Source organism: Triturus cristatus, chromosome 1_2, assembly GCF_964204655.1.
Source record: "Triturus cristatus chromosome 1_2, aTriCri1.1, whole genome shotgun sequence".
In the NCBI taxonomy this organism is placed as follows: Eukaryota; Metazoa; Chordata; class Amphibia; order Caudata; family Salamandridae; genus Triturus; species Triturus cristatus.
This window is the reverse complement of record NC_140580.1, coordinates 110836114-110849349: the sequence shown is the minus strand read 5'-3', so window position 1 is coordinate 110849349 and position 13236 is coordinate 110836114. Positions and strand designations below refer to the sequence as shown.

At 44.8% G+C, this 13236-nt stretch overlaps 1 protein-coding gene across 1 annotated transcript in view; it reads right to left on the bottom strand.

Moving 5' to 3' along the window:
* The window catches only part of PDZD8 (PDZ domain containing 8), a 389693-nt gene extending 387985 nt beyond the window's left edge, over positions 1 to 1708 (bottom strand). The window contains exon 1 of the mRNA XM_085603086.1: positions 650 to 1708. Coding sequence (XP_085459212.1) covers positions 650 to 1527 — 878 coding nt within the window. The 5' untranslated portion in view covers positions 1528 to 1708. The remainder of the gene's footprint in view (positions 1 to 649) is intronic.
* Positions 1709 to 13236: the final 11528 nt, after the last annotated feature.

The following is a 13236-nucleotide window of genomic DNA, read 5'->3' as shown; positions in this document are numbered from 1 at the left end:
TAGGTGACAACAGTCTCTATCCATAGGCAAAGCAGGCACCTACCAGGTCTAGCCAAGAGTTAAGGAGACGCCCACCATGTCTAGCCACTGGCCAAGCGGAAGCCCACCATGTCTAGCCACTGGCCAAGCAGGCCCCCACACTCGTCTCATCTTACAGTTGGGTACAGGAATTCATACAACCTTGACAATTATGCACTTCTAGTTTTGCTGTTAAGCAGTCCTAGTTTGCAGTTATGCACCCAGCATTCATGTGGTCTTGTCACTTGACGGGGGCATACCAAGCCCATCAGTTGGGCACGGAGTACTGATGTGGTCTTTCCATTTAGCAGTATATCCATGCCCTGTCTAGCCATTTTGGGAGAGGCGCACATCCAGTACTGTAAAGAGTGCTCATCTAGCTTCTGAGTCACGCAATACATAAACATGACAATTTGTGTAAGCATAATGCACTAACCACATCTTATGTGTAAGATATGGGCTCCACTGTTTTTGAAGTTGCATGAGGGTCACTCATATGGTCTTGTGGTGGTTGAGCTAGGTTTCCCTGGTCTACCATTTAGAAAACCGGACTCATATGGACTTGCCATTGGGCAAGACAGACTATTCATATGAAGGGTGTGGTCTTCTGTACATTTAAGAGAGAGCTCACCTGATCTTGTAGTTGGGTAGCGTATGCTTTCTCTTTATAACCTTCTTTAGCTGGTTGACAATGATGGAGGTGAGCTGGGGCATAGGTCTTCCTTCAAACTGTGATTTGACCTCAAAGTCAATGAGAGGGTCTTCCAGGAAACAAAAACTCCAGTGGGTGAAAGGCAGACGGGTGAAGGCCAACCGAAGCCTTCCCAGCACGCGGGAGATCTTGACAAAAAGGTATGCCGATTTGCCAAAGACTAGGTCCACATCGATGGCCAGGTGGAAGCCACCGTTGTACTCCAGCTGCACCTCAAAGGCTAACTCCTCAGGTGCAACAGCCGACTCATCCCCCCCAGGTGGGACAGCAGGACCAAGCAATCGTACTCCAGTGAAAACAGGTAAGGCTTCCCCCAGGCATACCTCCCTGAGACTCAGTCCTTCAAGCAAACGGCCAGCAGTCCGCGTCAACAGGAGCTCTTCTAACTCGACCTTGATCTTCTTGGCCACCCATCGTCTCAGTAGTGCTGTATCTCTCAGTTCACGAAACAGGAAAAGGAAGATCGCGTTGAGGAAGTGGCATGTTTCTGGTTTGGGGATTCGAGTGGCGCCCCCAGCATGGGACGTAGAAGATTGCTTTGGGACCTGAGCATCAACTCCCTCTCCTGCCTCCTTGTGATTTGCTTGGCCGTCCTCTTCCTGCTTCCCTACTTCAGGCTCCCCAGGGGCTTGCAGATAACCCCTGAGCTGGGGTCCGGGCACCCCTGCCTTACCGGGGGCTCCCCCTAACCGTGGCCTGGGCTCTGGCTTCCTGCGATAGAGCAGCAGGCACTGAAGTAACAGGGTTAGAAGTGTCCCGGCAAGGGCCGACAGCAGCATCAGCAAGGCAGGGTACATGGTGCAAAAGCTCACCCTTGCTTAGCAAAGTCAAGGCGTGTCTCCTTCCATGGCCCAGCTCTCCCCGCTGCTGCGAAAATGCCCAAAGCAGGGAGCTGCTGTGTTCTTCGCCCCCGGAGCCCCTTGCTCTCTACCGCTCTCGCTCTTGACTCAGACTGACGCGAGCACTTCCGGGAAGACTAACCTCCCCACTCTCAGTCTGTTGACGTCAAGACGTCAGAAAACTCCATACGCTACCCCTCCTCCTCCAATCCCGGAATGCGCTCTGGCTACTGAACTGGCAAATGCGCAGCCAACTACCTAAGCGCGCACGAGGATTGGTGAACGCGGTGGGGGGATGACAGGGAAGTGTTACGATGTCGCCTGTGTAATGACTTAACCATGTACCGCCTTTCCAAATAGGTTTTGCAGTTGGTGACGGGAGGAACCTAGGGGGCTTTACGGCATACTCTAAAGGCTGAGTAACAGACGGGCGGACAGGTGCATAGCTGCCAAAGTTTCAGATTGCTAAATGTGACATTTTCATAAATTAATTGTAATTATGAGTGACATTTCAATGACCATGGAACACTTTCTCGCGAGCAACATCGGGGAATGAAGACGAGGGGAGCATGTACGTATCAGAAATTATACCCATTTGAGCAACAAGAAACTCTAAGATCTTAAAACGCCGCAAAGCACCAGAAACTGAAGGGCACTAACTGGAGACAGACTGTGTGGCTGCAGTTACCAGTAACAGAGGGCAGGCAGGCGCTGCAGCTACTAAGAAGATGATCTCATTGATCTAACCATTCATGACCACGCTCTAGCCAGTGCCGGTGAGGCATAGGTGGCACATTTCCAGTTTGCTTAGGAGTGACATTTCTATGTATGTGTGACGTTCCAATGCTTTATGAGTGACACTTTATCATGAGTCGAGTAACACACCTGAAGGGCTCTTCACTGTCACAATCCTACCCATTTTTTAACATGATCATTCTGAAATCCTTTTCGCTGGGTTAGATAAGGAAAGGGACTAAATATATGTTGGATCTTCCTAGGCAATAGTACTACCCTCCTATTGCAAAATAACACTTGTAGCACTCTTACTGATGCTGAGCTGTCAGATGCAGTTGGGAGGTAACCTATGGGCTGCAGAGCTAAGAGGACAACGCTATTGTTCTTGTCATGCGAGCATCCCCATTATACCTTGCCTACTGATCACTGCTCAGCTACATTTGACAGGTCTGCAAGGGCAAGAGTGCTGTACATCTGGTGCACCTTCATACCCACACCTCAGCCTGACAATAGAGAAATGTGTGAATTTCAGGACTGCACGGAATGAAGAATGAAAATAGAACAGCAAGCCAGCATCTATTGTCACACAGACACCTCCCATCTAATCTGAATATGCAAACGCCCTACACTGCACCTATATTTACAAAAAACAGAACTTATTCATAGAACTTATTAACAGAACTTTAACCCGTCATTGACTAATCTCCGCTCCACACAGCAATACCTTGCACCAGTGAGCACTCCTCGCTCTCTGCCTATCCCACACCCGGTAACCCTGGCACAGATAAAAGCCGGAGGAATAAAGTATACTGTCAGCAGGTAATAGCAATATACTGCTCATCATTCAGCAAGCATCTAGGATGCACATCGGAATGTACAGACAGGATTCAGAAAACATTTCCCAAAATCTAGTTCATATTCATTTAAAGTAATTTGATAGAACAAATTAGACTATTTGTTTACATGTTTAAAATATTTGTGTATCACTTCTGTCAATAGAGTAATTAATTGAAATTTTCATCTTTGCAAGGCCAGTGCTTTCTTGACTTGAAGTGAGTTCAAGGGTGTTATTAGCTACTGGAAGGCCAAATGCCATGGAAGCCACAACCAGAACTTGCCTTTTAGCCAGCAGCATTGTTGCATTATGGGACTTTTAGTTTCATTTGACAATGCAATAATGGGCTCAACCTCAGCTTGGCAAAGCTGGCTAAAAAGCATGGTCTACCATGTTACAATTGAAATAATGCCCTTAGCAGCATTGGGCAGCTCTTTTAAAGTAAATTAATTTGCACATTCTTGGTGGCAGCAGTCAGTCCTTCCAGGACCTTTGGTGTCCCCCGCCAAGAAGGTGCCCCACCCCACAGTGTCTGAATAAGCATTTGTGTGTGACGTGCAGTAAAAGAGGGAAAGTGTCATTATTACTCATGAAAGACCTGGCACATATCACATATGACTGTTTCTTTCCATAAAAATAAAATAGTAATATCTAATGGTAGTCTGTACTTCAAATCACTAGAAACAGGCCTACGGAGTAGCAACTCAACACATGCAGCAGTGCTGATTACCATATGTATTTCTAAGGCACATGTTCACTCAGGTTCCTTGGTGCTGAATAATATTAAACTGCTAAAATAATTGGAGACCTCCATCTTGTAAGGGAAATTTATAAAACATGGAGTTTTCAAAATCTGGACAGAAAAAAATGGATAGTGATCAATAACAGTGTTTTAAAATGGAGCTCGAAAAAGTAATTATGAAAGAGGATACAGTAGCTACCACTGACGCTGAGTAATTTGCTGGGCGTCGGTCGGATGTGCAGACCACATCTTAAGCTGGCTTTCTGGGTGCTGCTCTATGACAACCTAAACTTATAGAGAAACGTAGGGCCTGATTCACAAAGGTAAACTTACAACCCTTGTGTAAGTTTACAATTGTTTGCTATTCCCAAAGGTATTTTACAAGTAGTATTATTACGACTGAAGGGTCTCTGCACATAAAAAGATAGGACAGTCCTTCCTTTGGATGTGCGGAAAATCCGCAGTCGTAAAATACCTTTGTGAATAGCAAACAATCGGGAACTTACACAAAAGAGTTAGTTTAACTTTGTGAATCAGGCCCATAGAGTCTACTCATTTTATAGTATGCACTACATGACAGTCACATGCTGCATGGAATAAAACTACAGAAACTCAGGGCCCCATTCACAAAGGGACTAACGTACTAAAGTTACAAGAGCATAGTTTCTGCACTCATGGCGGAATCTCCATACGGCACACTTTGATTGTAGATTCGGCCCTTATTGTTTGGAAAAAGCAAATGGGCACTCTGTCTGTTTTAATCAATCTTTCAGCTGAAAGTAGTCTCATCTCAACAGGCAATCCAAAAAGACCTGATCTAATATGGAACACTCCTTGTGAGCATACCCCAAGCCATATCTTGGCTAAAATATTTATCTAAAGCCACTCACAATGCTGTCCATTTCTGGATGCTCCTGTCCATACTTTTATATAAAAAGTTGTTCAGTGTCATTCCCCATTATAAACCACTAACGTGCATTTCACGTGAAAAAATGAAAAAATGTGCAGAGGTTAAGAGACGCCTCACGAAACACAACCAAGGGAGCGACTGATTGCTTCTCACCAGTGTGCTCCGGTTCTCATCATTGGAAACTCCAAACCATAAAGAAATATTGTGAAAAAAATGTCAAAATTATTTAAGTGTCTGAAAAAGGTAAAAACCCACACTTGGAGAAATCTCCGCATGCAGTCCTGTTCTGACCCCCTACACGAGAAGCAAAATTACCACTGACTTTTACTTTTCCAAACTACAAATGAGCTAAACGACTACTGACAAAACCAATAATTTAATCACTACCGTGCGTCTGCTCAATTTAAAAACAAGACCACTGTAGCAAACCATTAAGTTTCATGGAAGGCCAACATGTTTCTTTGCCATTCACACTTCCGGCAATTTCTTCAGGGCTAGGGGTCAGTCCTCGCCACACTGTTAATTCAATTATATACCTGCGGAAATATGACACAGACAACACGTAACACAAAGTTAGCACAGGACATGATTAAAACCATTACACATACTAGGTGTTAGTTAAAAAATTCTGCTGCTCACAAATACAGAATATTTACCAGGAAGTTGCCACTTCTGTGCATACCGGCAACCCCTTCTCAATGGGGATGTGTACGCATCCACAACACCCACATTTGTTTTCACGGTTGCTGTATGTTACCTGTTGGAATAAACACTTCTTCGCAGCTGTGGATATCTACATTATACCATATCCTGCCCTGACAAATTCCAACAGGGATGCGGAATTCCATCCATTCTCCCCCTCGATGAGGGCATACAGATTCCATTCTCTAGATTTTTTTAAACCTCGGGTGGAATTACATCTGTCTTCTGTTCCACATCTCACTATATCTTTATGCATTAGGAAAATCGTTTCCGGCTATCTGCGTGTCTACACTTCCCCCCAATCTGAACTCACTACCTCCGGGCAGCTTTCTGTTACCACGCTGCTCATTACTGTTCCCAGTAATAGAAACCATGTTTTCTTCAACCTGTCGTCAGCGAATTTGATTAGGACCCGCCCGCGCTTACCGCTATGTTCTTGCGTCTGGCCTTGAACTCAGCTCACACTCGCTGTGTTCTCTCTGCATCTATTTGAATAAATCCCATGCGCGTGGGAGTCTAAGACACACCCACCCTCTTCCGGGATATCCCGGTCATGTGATTATTTCCGTGGGCACCATCTTGGAGAGGGAAACGCACCGCTATGCCTTCACTCCAGTATAGCTACCAAACATTTATGTGTCCTGGCCAATAGATTTTTCACTCCAATTTCGCTTTTTCTAATGTTCCGATAAATCAAGCAGGTTAACACATTATTAAAGGGTGACTTTCTAGTATTATTATATAAACACATTATGTCCCACCAGCACGTCAATATTGACACCACCATCACCCTCCAGATAATGGGAGAAATATAAGGTGCTGACCCCCAAAGGTGCCTATACACCTACATTTAGCCTAACAGGATAGTGCTGAGCCATTTCTCTAGAATCTTCTTCAACCAGAAAATGAATTAGTGGATGACTCAAGTACGTATCCCTACTTTGTTCCACTCAATAACATCATTTAGGCCCCGCTGGTCTGCCCCTTCCTGATATATCCAACGTGCCTCCTTGGTGGCCAGCCTGCTCTCCATGTTGAATGAATCCCCCCACACTCTTTCCAGTACCACCCATCTGATGTCTTTGTGATTGTGTTTCTGTTCCTGGAAGTGGCTCACTAGTCATGTGGTTAACTTCCCTGCCTTTAACGTGCTCAAATGTTCTTGAATTCTTATTTTAATCTTCTGTGATGTCAATCCGATGTAGTGCAACCCGCACGGGCTTGCCAATCTATAGATGACATTAGAAGTGTTACAATTGGTCAGTTTATTCAAATGCCAAGTCCTCCCACTGGCCAATTGCACACTTTTTGTCACCCCTGTGAGATCACAGACAGAACACTCGCCACAGGAGCCCTACGTTTTTAACTTCTTGAATCGGGCGGGTGTGCACCAATTGATCACGTAGGTTTCTAGATCTCCTGAAAGCAAACCTTGGTTGAGGCATCTTAAAGCTACTGGTACTTACCAACGACCAGTGCTTTCTGATTATTTGGCGGATCTTAGTTGAAAGCGGATCGAACGTGGTAACCACCAGTAGGCAGCCCCTTTCTCCTTCATATTTCTCTCTAATAAAACCGCTCTGGGTGTATTAAGCGCCCTCTTCCTGGCTCTATTCACCACCTTTGTGGGATACGCGCGCTTCTCCAACTTAGTGGCCAATTCAGCTGATTGTTCTGCAGTAATGCAGGAACTGACCCACAGGTAAATTATCCCAAAGTGCTCGTGGATTAAATGATTTATAGTGTAGTAAAGAAATTTTATCTGTAGGTTTTTGATGGACATTTGTCTGAAGCTTGTTCTCCGCCGCACGTATATCCAAATCCAAATAGGTGGCTGTGTCCCTACTGATGTTCCATGTAAACTTCAGGCACTCATCGACTCCATTAAGCCGCTCCAAAAAGTTTTTCAGGCTGTCTTCTGTCCCTGTCCAAATACAAAGCATATCATCTATAAATCTCTTCCAGAGAGAGATGTTATTCTGGAAGGGATTAGATGGATGGTTGATATAATTCGCCTCAAACTGCCCTACATAAATGCAGGCCAGACTTGGGGCAAAAGTTGCCCCCATCGAAGTACCGGACACTTGAAGGTACCGCTGGTTTTCATAGGCAAAAATGTTTTTGGTGAGAGCCACCTCCACACACTGTAAAATAAAAGATTGTGGGGTATCGTAAAACCACTCGCATTCCCCAAGTGCCCGTGCTGCTGCCACCAGCGTGGATTCCTGGGGTATACTCGTGTACAACGATTCGATGTCAATCGTGTCCAGAAATTGTTGATCTGGATCGTACTCCAAAATATCCAGAATATTTAACACATTAGTGGTGTCTTGGATATATGAGGGTTGGTTGATAACACACTCACTCAGAAAAAAAACTGCGATAGCGGCTCCAACACCGACTGGATGCCCGACACAATAGGACGTCCAGGCAGGGGGTGCTGAGCTTTACGAATTTTTGGAAGAATATAGAACGCCGGTGTTCTAGGTTTCAAATTTACCAAAAACTCTGCCTCTTTGTATGTTATCCATTTCTTCTCTTTAGCCACCGTTACCATATTGATAATCAGTTCTTGAAGATCCCCTGTTGGATCACGTGTCAGAGGTTTGTAATTCTGCCGTACTCGTAGTAACCTCAGTATTTCTGCCTCATAATCACTGGTGTTCATTACCACCACCGCCCCGCCTTTATCAGCCGGTTTGATGGTTAGTAATTCATTGGTTTGTAAAGACTTTACTGCTTTCCAATCTGCATTGCTCATATTGCTGAAACCGCATCGGTTCTTAGATCGTTCTAAATCAGCAATATCCTGCAATACTTTCTGCTCAAACACCTGTACTTCAGGCCCCACTGAACTGCTCGAGGGACAGAACTGAGATGGCCGATGTAGGTTCGTAGAGTAGATTATTGGCGGGCCAAGCTCTTTCCCAGCAAATAACTTTCTCTACTTAATCCTACGCATCAGTTAAAAAAACTCACTCCTACATTTAAAGCTGTCATGTGTAGGTGTGGGCCAAACCCCAGGCCCTTATTCAGGACCCGGATCTCATCTCTTGTCAGCCGGTGGTCGGAAAGATTCACCACTATATCATTGTCTAGAGTGTTCATAGAGGTGTTCTGCCCCGACTCCGTATGACTCGTAGGGAGAAGGTCTGCCATGTCTGATTCAAATTCTGGCGTGCTCTGCCCCACCCCCTCTGGCCTCCCCCTCTCTGATCTCCCTGGCTCTGTCCTAAATAAGGCCGAAGGAGTGACCCTAGATCATCGTTTGATCTTTCTTGGGGTTAAACCTCACCCTGTTTTGATTCGGCGTAGAAGGTTGGGCACTAACCTCGTCTTCTTCGCTGCTGGTGTTATCAAATGTCCAGTTTTGTGGTGTCCTCCTACCCTGATGACGACCACCCCTCTTGCCCGATGATTGATATACTTGTTTGGTGGTAGTTTGATAGTACTTATCCTCTGTGGCGGGGAAGGCCCATTCGTGGGTGTACCGTTCCAAATAACATTTTAACCCCTTTATTTTCTGATTGACCATGTATGTTTTATATTCTCCTAGGTCACTCTGAATTCTCACAAGTTGCTCTTTTGTATCGAAAATGGTGGTGTCAACCTCGATGGCCTCCTCTAGTTCAAGTATCTCCTTCAAGAGGTCCTCACTCAGCCTCTTAGCTGTATTAATTATGAGGATAAGCCAGTCCCGGGTACACTTGTTAGCAGTATAGCTCCAATCGACCCGGAACCTCTTATCCTCAAGAAAGATCTTTGGCTCACTGCGCAACAATAAACTTGCTGGTGCAGCCCCTGCCTGTAAATACTCTGTCATAAGCGCACCCTGACGTGCAACCCTGATTTGGCGTTTCTTGAGGTTGGTTAATTTATCCCACTCCTCTCGGGCAGACATGGAGCCAATCAAGGGGGCATCAGGCAGTAGTGAAGGACCTGATAGAATCGAGGCTAATTGATCTTCTGAAAAGGCCAAACAATACCTATCAATAATTCAATCACTGTAATTCAAGAGCAGAACTCATGAACTGTGCGAACTATTGTGTCCCGTATATCTCACCGAGACAACGTGTCTAGTGATTAATTTCAAAAGGCTCTCACGGCTGATCCGCCGTTCTCAATACCATATATAACAAAGGAGCTCTAGAGGGATAAAGATCAGGTCGCCCTCCTCTCATAACAATCAATCCAAAAAAGACCTGATCTAATATGGAACAATCCTTGTGAGCATACTCCAAGCCATATCTTGGCTAAAATATTTAACTACAGCTACTCACAATGCTGTCCATTTCTGGGTGCTCCTGTCCATACTTTTATATCAAAAGTTGTACAGTGTCATTCCCCATTATAAACCACTAACGTGCATTTCATGTGAAGAAATAAAAAAAAGTGTAGGGGTTAAGAGACGCCTCACGGAAACACCACCAAGGGAGCTACTGATTGGTACTCATCTATGTGCTCTGGTTCTCATCATTGGCAACTCCAAAACATAAAGAAATATTGTGAAAAAAGTGTCAAAAGTATTTGTGTGTGAAAAAGGTCAAAACCCGCACTTGGAGAAATCTCCGCATGCAGTCCTATTCTGACCCCCTACTAGAGAAGCAAAATTACCACTGACCTTTGCTTCTCCAATCTAAAAACGAGCTAAACGACCACTGGCAAATCCAATCATTTAATCACTGCCATGCGTCTGCTCAATTTAAAAAGAAGACCACTGTCGCAAACCATCAAGTTTCATGGAAGGCCAATATGTATCATTGCCATTCACACTTCCGGCAATTTCTTCAGGGCTAGGGGTCAGTCCTCACAACACTGTTAATTCAATTATATACCTGGGGAAATATGACACAGACAACATGTAACACAAAGTTAGCACAGGACATGATTAAAACCATTACACGTACTACGTGTTAGTTAAAAAATTCTGCTGCTCACACATACAGAATATTTACCAGGAAGTTGCCCCTTCCGTGCATACCGGCAACCCCTTCTCAATGGGGATGTGTACGCGTCCACAACACCCATATTTGTTTTCACGGTTGCTGTATGTCAACCTGTTGTAATAAACACTTCTTCTCAGTTGTGGATATCTACATAATACCATATCCCGCCCTGACAAATTCCAACAGGGATATGAAATTCCATCCATTTTCCCCCCTCGACTAGGGCATACTAATTCCATTCTCTAGATTTTGTTAAACCTCGGGTGGAATTACATCTGTCTTCTGTTTCACATCTCAATATATCTTTATGCATTAGGAAAATTGTTTCCGGTTATCTGCATGTCTACACTTCGCCCCAATCTGAACTCACTACCTCCGGGCAGCTTTCTGTTACCACGCTGCTCATCACTGTTCCCAGTAATAGAAACCTTGTTTCCTTCAACCTGCCGTCAGCAAATTTGATTAGGACCCGCCCACGCTTACCGCTATGTTCCTGTGTCTGGCCTTAAACTCAGCGCACACTCGCTGTTTTCTCTCTGCATCTATTTGAATAAATCCCTCTGGCGCGGGAGTCTAAGACACACCCACCCTCTTCCGGTATATCCCGGTCATGTGATTATTTCCATGGGCACCATCTTGGAGAGGGAAAACGCACCGCTATGCCTTCACTCCAGTATAGCTACCACACATTTATGTGTCCTGGCCAATAGATTTTTCACTCCAATTTCGCTCTTCTTATGTTCTGATAAATCAAGCAGGTTAACACATTATTAAACGGTGACTTTCTAGTATTATAATATAAACACATTATGTCCCACCAGCACATCAATATTGACACCACCATCACCCTCCAGATAATGCGAGAAATATAAGGTGCTGACCCCCAGAGGTGCCTATATACCTATAATTAGTCTAACAGGATAGTGCTGTGCCATTGCTCTAGAATCTTCTTCTACCAGAAAATGAATTAGTGGATGACTCAAGTACGTACCCCCACTTTGTTCCACTCAATAACATCATTTAGGCCCTGCTGGTCCGCCCCTTCCTGATATACCTCGACCGAGGTTTGCATTCAGGAGATCTAGAAACCTACGTGATCAATTGGTACACACCCGCCCGATTCAAGAAGTTAAAAACTTAGGGCTCCCCGTCGGACACTACCCCTATGGGGGGGGAGGGAGGGGGGGTGTTCTGTCTGTGAACTCACGGGGGTGAGGACTTGGCATTTGAATAAACTGACCAATTGTAACACTTCTAATGTCATCTATAGATTGACATGCCCGTGCGGGTTGCACTATATCGGATTGACATCACGGAAGATAAAATAAGAATTCAAGAACATTTGAGCACGTTAAAGGCAGGGAAGTTAACACCACAACTAGTGAGCCACTTCCAGGAACAGAAACACAATCACAAAGACATCAGATGGGTGGTACTGGAAAGAGTGTGGAGGGATTCATTCAATATGGAGGGTAGGCTGGCCACCAAGAGGCACGTTGGATATATTAGGAAGGGGCGGACCAGCGGGGCCTAAATGATGGTATTGAGTGGAACAAAGTGGGGATACGTACTTGAGTCATCCACTAATTCATTTTCTGGTAGAAGAAGATTCTAGAGAAATGGCACAGCACTATCCTGTTAGGCTAAATGTAGGTGTATAGGCACCTTCGGAGGTCAGCACCTTATATTTCTCGCATTATCTGGAGGGCGATGGTGGTGTCAATATTGAAGTGCTGGTGGGACATAATGTGTTTATATTATAATACTAGAAAGTCACCCTTTAATAATGTGTTTACCTGCTTGATTTATTGGAACATAAGTAAGAGCAAAATTGGAGTGAAAAATCTATTGGCCAGGACACATAAATGTGTGGTAGCTATACTGGAGTGAAGGCATAGCGGTGCGTTTTCCCTCTCCAAGGTGGCGCCGACAGAAATAATCACATGACCGAGATATACCGGAAGAGAGTGGGTGTGTCTTAGACTCCTGCGCCGAGGGATTTATTCAAATAGATGGAGCGAGAACACAGTGAGTGTGCGCTGAGTTCAAGGCCAGACGCAGGAACATAGTGGTAAGCGCGGGCGGGTTTTGATCAAAAATGCTGACGACAGGTTGAAGGAAACAAGGTTTCTATTACTGGGAACAGTGATGAGCAGCGTGGTAACAGAAAGCTGCCCGGAGGTAGTGAGTTCAGATCCACAAATGAGAAGAAGTGTTTATTCCAACAGGTTGACATACAGCAACCCTGAAAACAAATGTGGGTGTTGTGGACGCGTACACATCCCCACTGAGAAGGGTTTGCCGGAATGCACGGAAGGGGCAGCTTCCAGGTAAATATTCTGTATTTGTGAGCAGCAGAATGTTTTAACTAACACGTAGTACGTGTAATGGTTTTAATCATGTCCTGTGCTAACTTTGTGTTACGTGTTGTCTGTGTCACATTCCCCCAGGTATATAATTGAATTAACTGTGTGGTGAGGACTGACCCCTAGCCCTGAAGAAATTGCCGGAAGTGTGAATGGCAATGAAACATGTTGGCCTTCCATGAAACTTGATGGCTTGCGACAGTGGTCTTGTTTTTAAATTGAGCAGACGCACTGCAGTGATTAAATTATTGATTTTCTCCGTGGCCGTTTAGCTCGTTTTTAGTTTGGAGAAGCGAAAGTCAGTGGTAATTTTGCTTCTCTAGTGGAGGGTCAGAATAGGACTGCATGCGGAGATTTCTCCAAGTGCGGGTTTTTACCTTTTTCACACACTTAAATAATTTTTATACTTTTTTCACAATATTTCTTTATGG